The 13121-nt window shown below is 46.2% G+C and overlaps 1 protein-coding gene across 2 annotated transcripts in view; it reads left to right on the top strand.

Annotated features, from left to right (window-relative positions):
* Positions 1-13121, top strand: part of ATP10A (ATPase phospholipid transporting 10A (putative)) — a 281162-nt gene that overhangs the window by 184676 nt on the left and 83365 nt on the right. For both annotated transcript variants that reach the window (XR_003941956.1, XM_030201381.1), the window contains exons 8-9: positions 4283-4500; positions 11573-11767. Coding sequence is in view for 1 of the 2 variants with exons in the window: in XM_030201381.1 (XP_030057241.1) it covers positions 4283-4500; positions 11573-11767 (413 nt within the window). In the remaining variant the exon portion in view is untranslated. The remainder of the gene's footprint in view (positions 1-4282; positions 4501-11572; positions 11768-13121) is intronic.

Below are 13121 nucleotides of genomic sequence, written 5' to 3'. Positions count from 1 at the left end.
TCATTCTACACCACTCAGGATTTTGTAAACCTCAATCATATCTCCCCTTAGCCATCTCTTTTTCCAAGCTGAAGAGCCCTAACCTCTTTAGCCTTTCTTCATATGAGAGGAGTTTCATCCCATTTATCATTTTGGTCGCTCTTCTTTGAACCTTTTCTAATTCCGCTATATCTTTGAGATACGGTGACCAGAACTGAATGTGATACTCAAGGTGAGGTCACACCATAGAATGATATTTGTCTGGAAAGGAAAGAAATCAATTGGAAAAAAAGTCATGAAAGAACAAGCTTTTATGGAACTTACTGGAATGCTTTACGTTGTTTCTCATATTTAACACTTTAGGGCGAAAACCCAAGTCTACTTTTGCAGAGGTTTGTGCTAGTACCACTTTCTTCTACTGCAGAGATGCCAAATCTCACTCAATGGGAGTGTATTGAGTTCAGTTGAGGACTTTTCTTTCACTCAGTGCCTTATGCCCTCATGATCAAAAGCCCTGCGCTGTTCCAAACAGCGCCCTAAAAATAGCGCCGGAACAGCGCAGGGCTTTTCTGCATTGATGATCAAAGATAATGCATGCAAATCTAAGCAGTGCTATTATCTTTGATTATCATGTTGAAGTGCGGGAGAATTGCGCCTGAGCATGCGCTCAGCACAATCCTCCCGCACTTGTTTGACAGGTCTGGGCTGTCAAAAGCCCCAACCTGTCAAACAGCCTGCCAGGCCTGAACAATGAGGGCTGGAGGACCGAACGTTGTCTCCAGCCCCCCCAGAAACCCCCAGAAAACGTTGAGGCCGGCGGCCAAACCCTCTCCCACCCTCCCACCCAGCGACGGGGGGGCTGGAGGTCCCCCCGACGATTCGACCCCCTCCATGCCCAAGGAGGGCTGGAGATCCGGTGGGTCTCTAGCCCCCCCCCCCCCCGAACCCCCATAAATCGTGGTGGCCGCCTCCGGCCAAAAGCTAACACACCCTGCTATCCATCGATGGGGGGGGGGGGGGCTGGAGGTCCGGTGGACCCCAACTCCTGCCCCCCCCCCCCAGCGTTCTGCATTGAATCCCTGGTGGTCCGTGGTCACCCTCCCGGCCGCCCTCCCTACCTTTTCTTGGAGGAGGGACGCAGCCTGCCTGCCTCCCTCCTCTTCCAGTCAGTTGATGCCCAAAATGGCGGCGCCCAGCCCCGCCCACTGCATCCTGGATTGCGCTGGGCTGGGCTACAGACCATGTAAGGGAATCGCTCCCTTACATGGTCTGTAGCCACGCCCAGTGCATCCCAGGATGCAATGGGCGGGGCTGGGCGCCACCATTTTGGGCGTCGACTGACTGGAAGAGGAGGGAGGCAGGCAGGCTGCGTCCCACCTCCAACAAAAGGTAGGGGGGCCGGGAGGGGGGTGTCACGACACCAAAGCACACCACGGACCACCAGGGAATCTAAGGACAATGCTGGGGGGAGGATTTGGGGTAGGCTGGAGGTCCACCGGACCTCCAGCCTCCACCCCTCCACACCCCCCGTCGATGGATCACAGTGGTGGGAGGGTAGGACAGCGTTTTTCTGGAGGCAGCGTGGGTTCGGGGGTGCCCTCTCTGAACATGGGGGGGGGGGATCGTCGGGGGGACCGGAGGTCCACCAGACCTCCAGCCCCCCATTCGCGTTTGCCTTGGGGGGGGAAGGGGGGCCTGCCAGCATGCAACTGCATGCTGGGCAGGGCTCACCATTCCTCCCCAATGATCCGCAAAATCTAACGCCAGCTCGGAGCTGGCGTTGATTTTGCTGCGGCCAGCGACCCAATCTTTGGCGTGCTGGTCGCTGATCATTGGGGATGAATGCGTTAAGCGCCAATTAGCATGCATTTGCAAGCTAATTGCGCTAGAAGCCCTGTTTAGCATGCATTTGCATGCTACTTGCGCTGAGAGCCCTCGAGTGCGCTGTTTCAGGCGCTTGAGGGGTCTGATCATGGGTCGGCTGCAAACTCTGGCGCTAGTATGGCGTTAACAGCCTCTAGCGCCGGAGTTTGCTTTTGATCATGACCCCCTTAGTGCCATTGCCCTCAACCTGTTCACTACTTTCATGAGAAGTATGCCTGAGAAAGGCCCAAGCAGTCCTACCATCAGGAAGAAATCTGAGTGCACCTTTCGGCATAATTTGCAGCCTTGTACAACAGTCCTAGTACAGGTCTGCCACAGCAACAGAATGCTTTTAGCCACTGGACAAATTTCTTTAAAAATTGTCTTGTATATCTTTCAGAGGCACCAGAACAACGCAAGTGTCATTTTATGCAGCTTATTTTTTTCATTTGCAAAGCAATACTACACCTGTGCCATCTGAAAAAAAAAATCTTACTCTTTGGATTTCAGTCTCACCCTTTGGGTTGGTTCGCTCGTCACATCTCTGCTACTAATATAAAACACTGAAGGGTGCAAGACAGCAGGTGTTAAGTGATTTTGATATTTGTTGCATTTTATATTGAGGTGTTCTGAGAAGCAAGATGTGCACTGTGTTTAACAGGGTAAAGGTTTATGGATTTGATATACTACTGTTCTGTGGGACAACCAAAGTGCTATACATTTACTATATGCCCCCCCCTAGTGGGTTCACAATCTAAATGTTTGTATCTGGGGCAATGGAGGGTTAAGTGAGTCACAATGAGCCACAGTGGGAATCAAACCCATTTCCTCGGGTTTCCAGCACACTTCGCTAACCATTAGACCAGTGATTCCAAACCTGATCCTGGAGGCACCCCCCCAGCCAGTCACAATTTTGGGATATCCACAATAAATATTCATGAGAGAGATTTGCATGCAGTGGAGGCAAATATTTCTCATGAATATTCATTATAGATATCACAAAAACCTGACTGAGGAGCCTCCAGGACCAGTTTTGGGAACTACTGTGTTAGACTATTTAGGATTTTGACCTACTTTCCAAAAGGAATCCTTATGAGATGGTCATGTCTGTGTGTTTTCCTGTCCCCTCAAAGGTTTTGGTCTATTCATACCCACCATTCATAGGATTTTGACAAGACATTTATTTGGGCTATATGTAGAAAGCAGACCCCATTAGTTCTGCTTGAATACAGTATAGATTAGGGAAAAGGTCCTTGAACAAAGGCAGGGAGAATGTTATAAGATGGAGAAAGTTTTCACTAGGTGTCCTGACATTCTGATTTTCCATTTCTTTGAGGGTAATTTTCCAAGCTGTTTGCCCATAGGAAAATTACTTCTCTTCCTTCAGGGGTAATAGTATCTGGGCTATATACCTGCCTCATAAAGAGGGCATAATCAGGGTAGGGAGAAGGTCAAGGGAGTCCAGTATGGTTTTTCCAGCAGTACAGTTGCAACTACTTCAAGACAGGTATAGGCAAAGTACATTGGTTCCACTTGCTCTCCTTCAAAAGCCATATTTTCAAAGGGAACCCCACATGGGCCTAAGGTTACAGCATATTTGTAGGCCTGCAAGCCACACGTTTAGTGTGAATTTGATCCTCATATAAATTATTGTATTTTAATTTATGTAATTATGTTTTGTTGGTGTATTTTTATGTCCTGTTGTGGGTTATAAATTGCTTTGAGTTGAATTTATAGGAATCAGAGCTACTGTTCTATGGTAGATTTTGCTACATGTATGTTGAGTTAGGATTTTTTTCAAGTTTTATGTTATTTCCTAATGTGCCTGGTAGTGGAGAGAATTATTTTGCTATTATTGAATGACTTGATAATCTGTTAATAAGAACTGACATACTGTATGTGACCAAATGTTCATGAGGGTCAAGTATGTAGTGTGTCTCGGATGCAAGTGTCGTCCATCAGGTGTATCTTGACTGAAGAAAGATTGAGAATCACTGCTCCAGAGGTTTAGTTAACTGCTTTCCACATTAGTAGATGTATCATTAACACCTATGATTCCAAGGCTGTTAGCATGGCTGCCTTTCTACCCAAGGTCACCAGGAGCTTCAGTGAGAGAGTCCAGATTTGAATCCTGGCATTCCTGGTTCACAGTTGGCTACTCTAACCACTATTCAACTCACTCCATTTTAATTGCTCAGGATCTAATAGGAGAGAAAATAGTAATGTGGTCAAATAAATGTCCTTTGTTTCCTGATAGGAAGGTGAAGAAGTTACAAAGATCCTTCAAGCTAGTCTACTAGACAATTTATATTTACAATGATTCAACATTATTTATAAGGCTATGCCACTGTAAGCAAAATTGTATTCATATCCAGACAGGCATGAGTTTCCTATATATATTGAGAACTTTTAATTCCTGTATTTTTTTTTGTACCTGTAGCTCGGCGCTTAGCGATGTACCAAGAGGCTGATTCTGAAGAAGACGACATTGCGGCTAAGGGAGGGACAGCATCCCATCGGGGCAGTGTTGCCAGCCATCAGAGTATTAAGAATGTTCATCGTACCCAGAGCACCAAATCCCATAGACGCACAGGCAGTAGAGCTGAAGCAAAAAGAGCAAGCATCTTGTCCAAGCACACTGCTTTCAGTAGCCCAATGGTTAGTACTATACATTATTGAATTTTTGGTTGACATTTAGTTGTGGATCTTCAAAGGGTCTAGCCAACCAAATGAGGGCTGTACTAGATAGACCTTTAGCTGTGAAATTTTCCTCCCACTGAGCAGATAACTGCAGCTTCCTAGCTTTAACCACTTAATTTTGCAGTTTTCGGGATAGAATTTGATCGAGGGAAGGTCAGTGCCAGCTGGCTAACAGGCTTATTTTCGAAAGTGATCGCTGACCATTTCCTGACATAAATCGGGAGATGGCCGGCGATCTCTCAAAAGTGGCGAAATCGGAATAATCGAAAGCGGCGTTTTTGACAGCATCACCGCTTTCTCGTCGCCTCACCGGAGAAAGTTCAAGGGGGCGTGTCGGCGGCTTAGCGAAGGTGGGACATGGGCGGGTATGGGCGTGGCTACCAGATGGCCGGCTTTCACAGATAATGGAAAAAAAGTGGCGTTAATCAGTATTTCGCTGGGTTTACTTGTTCCTTTTATTTTCACGACCAAGCCTCAAAAAGGTGCCCCAACTGACCAGATGACCACCGGAGGGAATGGGGGATGACCTCCCCATAGTCCCCCAGTGGTCACCAACCCCCTCCCACACTAAAAAAAATAAAAATAAAAACCTTTTTTGCCAGCCTGTATGCCAGCCTCAAATGTCATACCCAGCAACCTGACAGCAGTATGCAAGTCCCTGGAGCAGTTTTTAATGGGTGCAGTGCACTTCAGGCAGGTAGACCCAGGCCCATCCCCCCTACCTGTTACACTTGTGGTGCTAAGTGTTGAGCCCTCCAAACCCCCCCCAAAACCCACTGTACCCACATGTAGGTGCCCCCCTTCACCCATAAGGGCTATGGTAATGGTTAGAGTTGTGGGGAGGGGATTTGGGGGGCTCAGCACCCAAGGGAAGGGAGCTATGCACCTGGGAGGTTTTTTTTGTATTTTTTTTAAATTTTAGAAGTGCCCCCTAGGGTGCCCGGTTTGTGTCCTGGCATGTTGGGGGGACCAGTGCACTATGCTGGCTCCTACCACGACCAAATGCCTTGGATTTCGCCGGGTTTGAGATGGCCGGCATTTTTTTTCCATTATTGCTGAAAAACAAAACCGGCGATCTCAAACCCGGCGAACTCTGCATTTGGCCAGGCTAAACCGTATTATCGAAAGAAAAGATGGCCGGCCATCTTTTTCGATAATACAGTTCTGGCCAGCTGTAGCGCCGCCGCCAAAATAGATCGCCGGTGAACTATTTCGCCGGCGGCGTTCGATTATGCCCCTTCACGCCACCTAAATCCTAATACACAAACAGCAAATCTAAATCTAGCATAATTTAAGGTCTGGAATTCAGAATATGGTAAAAGCTGTTAACATAGCTGGGTTAAAAAAAAAAGTTGGATAAGTTCCTGGAGGAAAAGTATATATACTGTTATTAAAGTAGATTTTGGGGAAAATCACTGCTTGACCCTGGAGGTAAGCAGTATAGAACCTAATTACGCTTTGGGATCCTGCTAGGTTCTTGTGAGCTGGATTAGGCACGGTTGGAAACAGGATACTGGGCTTGTTGGGCTATTTTTAGTCTGATCCGGTATGGTAATTCTTAGGTTAATTTTTAGCTAGAATCAAACCAGTTTAACTGCCCAGCTTAAGCGCTTTGGGACTGGGTGAAAATTGATTCCTACAGTTCCTTACATATGAGGAAGAAACAGTATCCAGGTTTCTAACTAAAAAAACTTAATTTTATAGAAGATTGGTGTGAAGAGAATTAAAATAATAGCTTTAAATCTGTTCTGGGTCAGGTTATTTTAGAGGGCACAGGAAGAGTGACTTTTTAGGAGCAGCAAATGATTTCTCTGTTTCAAGTACAGATCAGAACTAGACTGAGTTCCAAATCATGGTTCTAGGGAATACAGCCAGGTATAAAAAACACAGTTTTATATTTAGAATTTAAATCTGGGAATAATAAAACCAGTGGTGTTCCTAGGGGGGCTGATCGCCGATGCGCCCCGCCCCCGGGTGCAGCGCCCCCCCCCCCCCGGAACAGCGCGATGCCCCTCCCCCCCCGGCAAACGAACTCCCCCAGGTGGATGCCGCTGGGGGGGGGGTGCCGTGTGCCTGCCGGCTCTTCGTTTTCATGCTCCCTCTGCCCCGGAACAGGAAGTAACCTGTTCCGGGGCAAAGGGAGCATGAAAACGAAGAACTGACAGGCGCGCGGCACCCCCCCAGCGGCGTGCAACTGGGGCGGACCGCCCCCCCCCCTTGGTACGCCACTGAATAAAACCCTGAGCTAGGTGATTAGAGAGAGGACTAATGGATGCTTTGGTTGGGATAGCTAATAATAATAATTTACATTTTAAAACCCATTATGTTTGTAGAGTGATTTATTTAGTTGAAAAATAAAAACCTTGTTAAACAGATACGAGCAGTTGGTAAACTTCATTCTGCTGCTGACTGAGCTAGCGCTGATGACCAGTGTTTGGAGGCACTAGTGAGTGACCTTTTGGTCATGTGACTTGGTTTGGTCCAATCATATCCAAGCCTTATTTTGGAGGACTAATAAAACCAAGCACATTTTTTGACTTGGTTGAATCCATGCATATGCATTTCTGGGGGTGGCATTTGACCAGAGCTGAGGCAGAATTGCGAGATATTTGCATATTTTGTCCTGCCATGCAGGACGTCAGACTCAGAAGAACGAAGCCTTACGCGGGAAAAGACAGAGGACCTCGGCTGGCGGGAGTTGGGGTCCCCTGCCAGCAAAGGTAGGTGACTACTGCGGCGGCGGGTTGGCGGCGGGAGGGGGGGGTCGAGAGGGTCATCGGTAGGGGGGTCCATGGCCAAATCTACGGAGGCCCAGGCCCCCCCTGGCCCCATGTAGCTACGCCACTGCATGTAAGTGGCGCCAGTTCCATGCATGCAAGACAAGAATAGTGAGGCACAAAAAAAACAAGATTCAGATGGTTTAAAATCAGGGCTTTTTTTGAGGGGGTACTTGGAAGTACTGAGTACCGGCACCGTTTCCATTGTCTGCTAAAATTGACCCATGTCTAGTAGCGCTATAGAAATGATAAGTAGTAGTAAGTTTTAATGAAAGAGCTCAGGCTCTACACACCAATTCTGCCTTGTCACAGATTCTGTGACTGGTTGCAGGGGGCCTGACTAATGTGGGGTGGGTCCCTCAGTGATCACCCCACCCCTGAAGGGTGGCCTGGCATTGGAGTACTGGCACCTTTTTTTTGCTAGAAAAATGCAGTGTCTAAAATCAAGCAAATTTATTTGAAAAGTCTCAATTCAGCATGTTGAGAGGACAAGGTTGTTTTTTCAGCAACAATGCCTGTGTCACGGTCTTTTAACCTTTCAGATGAGAAGGGGTTGTAAGCAAATCTAATGTGTGTCAATTTGTTGATAATAAGCTCAAATATGCAGCACAAAAAGCTTGGACAGTTGCTCAGTGCACTAGATTTTGTCAAGTTCTTGTGTGTGTGTGTGTGTGTGTGTTTTTTTTTAAGTATTTCATAAAAGGCCTGGGCTGGACAGGGCCCCTCACTTTTGCCTCAAGCTCACACAGCAGCCAGATGCAACATTCATGTAGCTGGTGGGGATCACTAAGCCCTGCTAGTCAAAGAAATCTGGACCCCATCCCAAGTCAGATGAAGCATGACTGACTGACAGCAGCAGCTGAAAGAGCTTGCTGTACTGGCATCAGTGGCAACACTTTGAGCCACTGATGTTGGCACGTGCTGATTTCTTGTGGCCTGTGAGAACTGAACATGCTTGTAGTTCCAGCATCAGCAGCTCAGAGTGCTGCTGCTGACTGCTGTGCTTATTTGACTCCAGATTTCTTCAGCCAGCTAACGTATTTTTAATTTTAATGTTGGTTGAGGAGAGAGCAAGAGGAGGGAAGGAAGAGAAAGGGGGATACCCAGTGCCTACCCATGTTATCCATTGCCCCAGCGCCCCAAAAAACTACATGTCCGGCTATGCCACTGTCTTTCACATACATACAAAAACAAAACTTCATAAAATGACCCCCCCCCCCCCCCATAGAGTACATATACATAGTGAAATTGTAACTGCCCTGGAACAGATGTAAATTTGTATAAGAGTGGTTATGCACCAATGGGGATAGTTCTGAGTGTTTATTTTTATTATTTTTATAAAGGCACGTAGAAAACTATATTGTCTTTAGAAAGTGGAGATAAGATAGGCGGGTTGTTGGAAGTTTTTATACGCAATTTGTTGTAAAATCTCATCAATTCACTTGGGGCCCAAGCTGTGGCAATTTGGAGACTGCGCTGGCATCGGCGCATGTTTTTGATGTGCGCCGAGACCCCCATTTACGCAGCTGGTAAAAGGGTCTCTCTACTTTTTTGTAGTTCTGGATATGACGGCACGCTGGGGTGGGTGGGCCCCTTTTACAAAGCGGCAGTAAGCCCAATGCAGGCGTACCACTCGCTAAACAGGAAGTACCATCGGGCTACTGCAACAGCCTGGCGGTACTACCCACCCCCAGCGCGCCATCATATCCGGAGCTACAAAAATATATTTATTTTTGTAGCACCACGGTGTACCCGGCGGTAATTGGGCAGTACTGCACACTGTCCAATTAATGTTGGGTTAGTGCAGTAGCCCTTACCACTGCCATAATGGGTGGCAGTAATGGCTTCCCCCCCCCCCCCTTCAAATGTCTGCGCAGCAAGTGCTTTACTTGACGCACGACCATTTCCGGCAGAAAAGAGAGACTACCCTTTTACCAGCTGTGGTAAAAGGGCACTTCATCATGAGTCAAAAACACATGGCTGACACCAGCGCAGGCCCCCTTTTGCCGTCGCTTGGTAAAAGGGGACCATTATTTCTGGTACTTGCAGAAATTGTGCAGAGCCCATCATAGCATCGTGTTTCGTCATGTAGTGCCTGCCTCAGGGGTCTATTAAACATGAAACATAAATAAAATATGATATAAAATAGCTACAGTAAAAAAATATAATAAAAGAACATAGACCTATAATGTGAAGATATAATATGTAAACAATAAAAAATAACACACTTTCTAAAGTATGTTACTATGCATATTATTGATCTAAGCGAGATTTTAAAACTATATTTCTTGGAAGAAAATAACTGAAATTTGAATATTAATATCATAAGACATTTTGTTCATAAAAGTACATAAAAGAAATAAAATCAGAGGTACAAATATATGCTGTTTTAACTTATGTCTTGATTTATTTGTTTTATTGATTTATACACTTTTTTTTGCTTTTAATCTTTTATCCACATACTCATCTGTTTGTACACAAAAATATTGTTCTACATCTCTGATTTTATTTCTTTTACATACTCCATCATTTACAAAACACTTTTATGAACAAAAAGTCTTATGATATTAATATTCAAATTTGAGTTCTCTTCTTCAAGGTTTCTTTAAATCTCACTAACATCAATAATATGCATAGTAAAGTACTTTAGAAAGTGTGTATTTTTTTATTGCTTACATATAATATGTCTACTAGTAAAAAAGGCCCGTTTCTGAAAGAAATAAAACGGGCACTAGCAAGGTTGTCCTCTAATGGCAATTATGTTTTTAAGGGAACTGTTAGGAGAGAGTATGTGTGAGAGAAAGAGTGAGTGAGTATGTGTGAGAGAGAAAGTGTGTTTCAGAGAGAGAGAGAGAGAGAGAGTGTAGGTGTGTCAGAGAGAGAGAGATAGAGAGTATGTGTGTCAGAGAGAGAGAGTGTGTGATTGAGAGAGACAGACAGAATGTGTGTGTTTGTCTGTGTGTGAGTGAGTGAGTGTAGTGTGTGTCCCGTGTGCACCAATTATGCTCTCTCCCCTGCATTCATCCATATGCAGCAAATGTCCTCTGTGCCCTGCCCCCTTCATCCATCCTTGTGCAGCATCTTCGAGTTCCAGGACCCCCTCCCCTACCTCCCCTTCGACTTGCAGGACGCCCCCTCCCCTTCGACTTGCAGGACGCTCCCTTCCTCTCCCTCCGACTTCCACGCCCCGGCGCCTCCCTCCCTCTCTGTCCTCCAAGCACGACCTGTCCTCCGGCAGCCCCTCGCCATCCTAAGTGCTGGCTGTTTTTAAAAAATTCTTACCTTTGGGTGCGGCGTCCACAGTGAAGGTGAGTGGTGCTTGTTCAGACTGCCTTCGCATGTGTCTCAGCTCTGCCTCTGGTCCCACCCTCATTTCCTGTTTCCGGAAGGGCGGGACCAGAGGCAGAGCTGAGACGCATGCGAAGGCAGTCTGAAGCGCCGCTCGCCTTCAATGCTGACGCCGAACATGGAGGTAAGATTTTTTAAAATACAGCCAGAACTTAGGAAGGCGAGGGGCTGCCAGAGGACAGGTTGTGCTTGGAGGGCAGAGAGAGAGGGAGGGAGGCGCGGGGCCGTGGACCTCGGAGGGAGGGGCGTTGATGCTGTCCTTCGCCTCTCAGTGATGGCTGGATCCCGCTCACATGCTGGTGGTCTGTGTCCTAATGCTTTTCTTTCATTGCTTTCCTTTCCTGTTGTTGGCCACTGCCGTTCAGCTCTCACAGCCCTCTGTTCGTTGTTTTCGTCGCGCGCTTCCCGCCTCCCTGCTTGAGTAGTAACATCTCCTGACATCAGGCAAGCAGGGTTCTACTGTGGGAGAGTGACGTCAGGAGATGGTTACGAATGTTTAATAGACGGTGCCATGTCGGGCTTTTCACAATTTCTGCAAGTACCAGTAATAGTGTTTTAGTGATTTGATGATCATCTTATGTCTCTCTCTGGTTTTTCCTAAAGAATGGAAAAAAACAGTATTGGTAAAAGAAGCCCTTTATATTCTTAGACGTATTGTTTTTAAAATCTAATAAAGCTAGATGGTGTCTGCTTTCCATTCTAACTAATTCTTCAGATTCATGTAATAAAAATCACATTTGTTTTCCAGAAGCAGTAGATAAAATCTTATTGGGATCCATTAGAGAAGATTACCTTATTAGAAAGTTTAATTTCAGGAAACCAGCTAAGCTTAACTGCCTAAATCCTGGCACATATAATAAGGAAGTCTAAATTTAACTGGCTAAAGTACATGTTTCGTTTTTCAGGAAAAAGATATCACACCCGATCCTCAACTACTGTCGAAAGTAAATGATTGTGCCCGATGTTTAGAGATCATGAGAAATCATGAACAGCCGTTGTCCCTACTCACACCTGAGCAGTCTGACATATTTGACTTCTTCATAGCTTTAACAATCTGTAATACTGTTGTAGTTACATCTCCCAACCAGCCAAGGCAGAAGGTATGTGAACGAGTGAAACTGTTTGTATATATTATTTTTTAAAATTGTATTTCTAAAATTTTACATCAAACATAGTCAAGAAAATAGTAGAATCAAAAAAGGAGAAAAAAATGTAAAAGTACATGAGGAAAAATGGAAATCATTTAGGGGCTCATTTTTGAAACAGAAAAACGTCCAAAAAGCATCATAAAGCAACAGATGGACTTTTTTTGCCAAAACATCCAAATTGCTATTTTTGAAACCCATTTTATTATGATTTTCTATGCAGTTCATATGTAATGCTTCCAAATCACAAGGGGAAGTGTTGGGGCGGGATTTGGGTGTTCCCAAAAGTTGGACATTTTTTGCCATAATTGAACAAAGCAAAAACGTCCAGGGCTAAAAGTTAGATGTTTTGGTCTAGACCTGTTTCAGTCATTACTGATTCACAAAAATGTGCCCTAAATGACCAAATTATCATTGGAGGGATTAAAGCATGAACCCTCCTTACTCCTCCAGTGGTTACTAACCCTCTGCCACCCTCAAAGATGTGAAAGAAACAATAGATACCAGCCTCTATGACAGCTTCAGATATTATAGCCAGGCCTATTAGAGCAGCAAGCAGGTCCCTGGAGTAGCCTAGTGGTAGGTGCAATGGGCTGTAGAGAAGGGAACCCAGATCCATATTCCACTCTAACTGGTATGCTTGTGGTAGAAAGTGTGAGCCATGCAAACCCCACTAAAACCTACTTGTACCCATATATAGGTGATACCAGCAGCCAATAATGACTATTGTAGTGGTGTACAGTTGGTACAGTAGGCTTTTGATGGGTTTTGGAGGTCTCACCATACAATATAAGAGGGTATTGGTGAGATGTGAAGCCCACTGCAGTGCCCCCTAGGATGCCCCACTGCTCTACTGGGATATCTGTGTGGCCAGTCTACTAAGACCCGGAGCTGGCGTTAGGGTGTGCAGACCATTAGGGAGGAATAGTGAGCCCTGTCCAGCATGCTAGCAGGTGTCCCCAATGCAGACCCCCACCCCCTGCAGAAGCAGGAACTCTGACTCCCCCTAGTGACACCCCCCTAGCATCAGCCCAAGTAAAGCCCTGGTGGCCCAGTGGGTCGCGAATCAAACCCCCCTGACCTGGTGGTCTAGCGGCCCTCTTCCTCGCCTCACCCCCCCCCCCGTACCTTTGTTGGAGGAGGGAGATAGACTCTGTCCTCTTCCAACAGCACCGCTTCAAAATGACGGTGCCCAGCACTGCCCAGTGCATCCATGGTGTGAAGCCCGACCCTGGGCAGGGCTGCGTGCTGCCATTTTTGAGGTGGTGCTGCTGGAAGAGGAGGGCGTATCTCCCTCCTCCAAGAAAGT

Source organism: Microcaecilia unicolor, chromosome 4 (genome assembly GCF_901765095.1).
Source record: "Microcaecilia unicolor chromosome 4, aMicUni1.1, whole genome shotgun sequence".
Taxonomy (NCBI): Eukaryota; Metazoa; Chordata; class Amphibia; order Gymnophiona; family Siphonopidae; genus Microcaecilia; species Microcaecilia unicolor.
The sequence above is the reverse complement of the archived record's forward strand: the minus strand, read 5'-3'. Positions and strand labels throughout refer to the sequence as shown.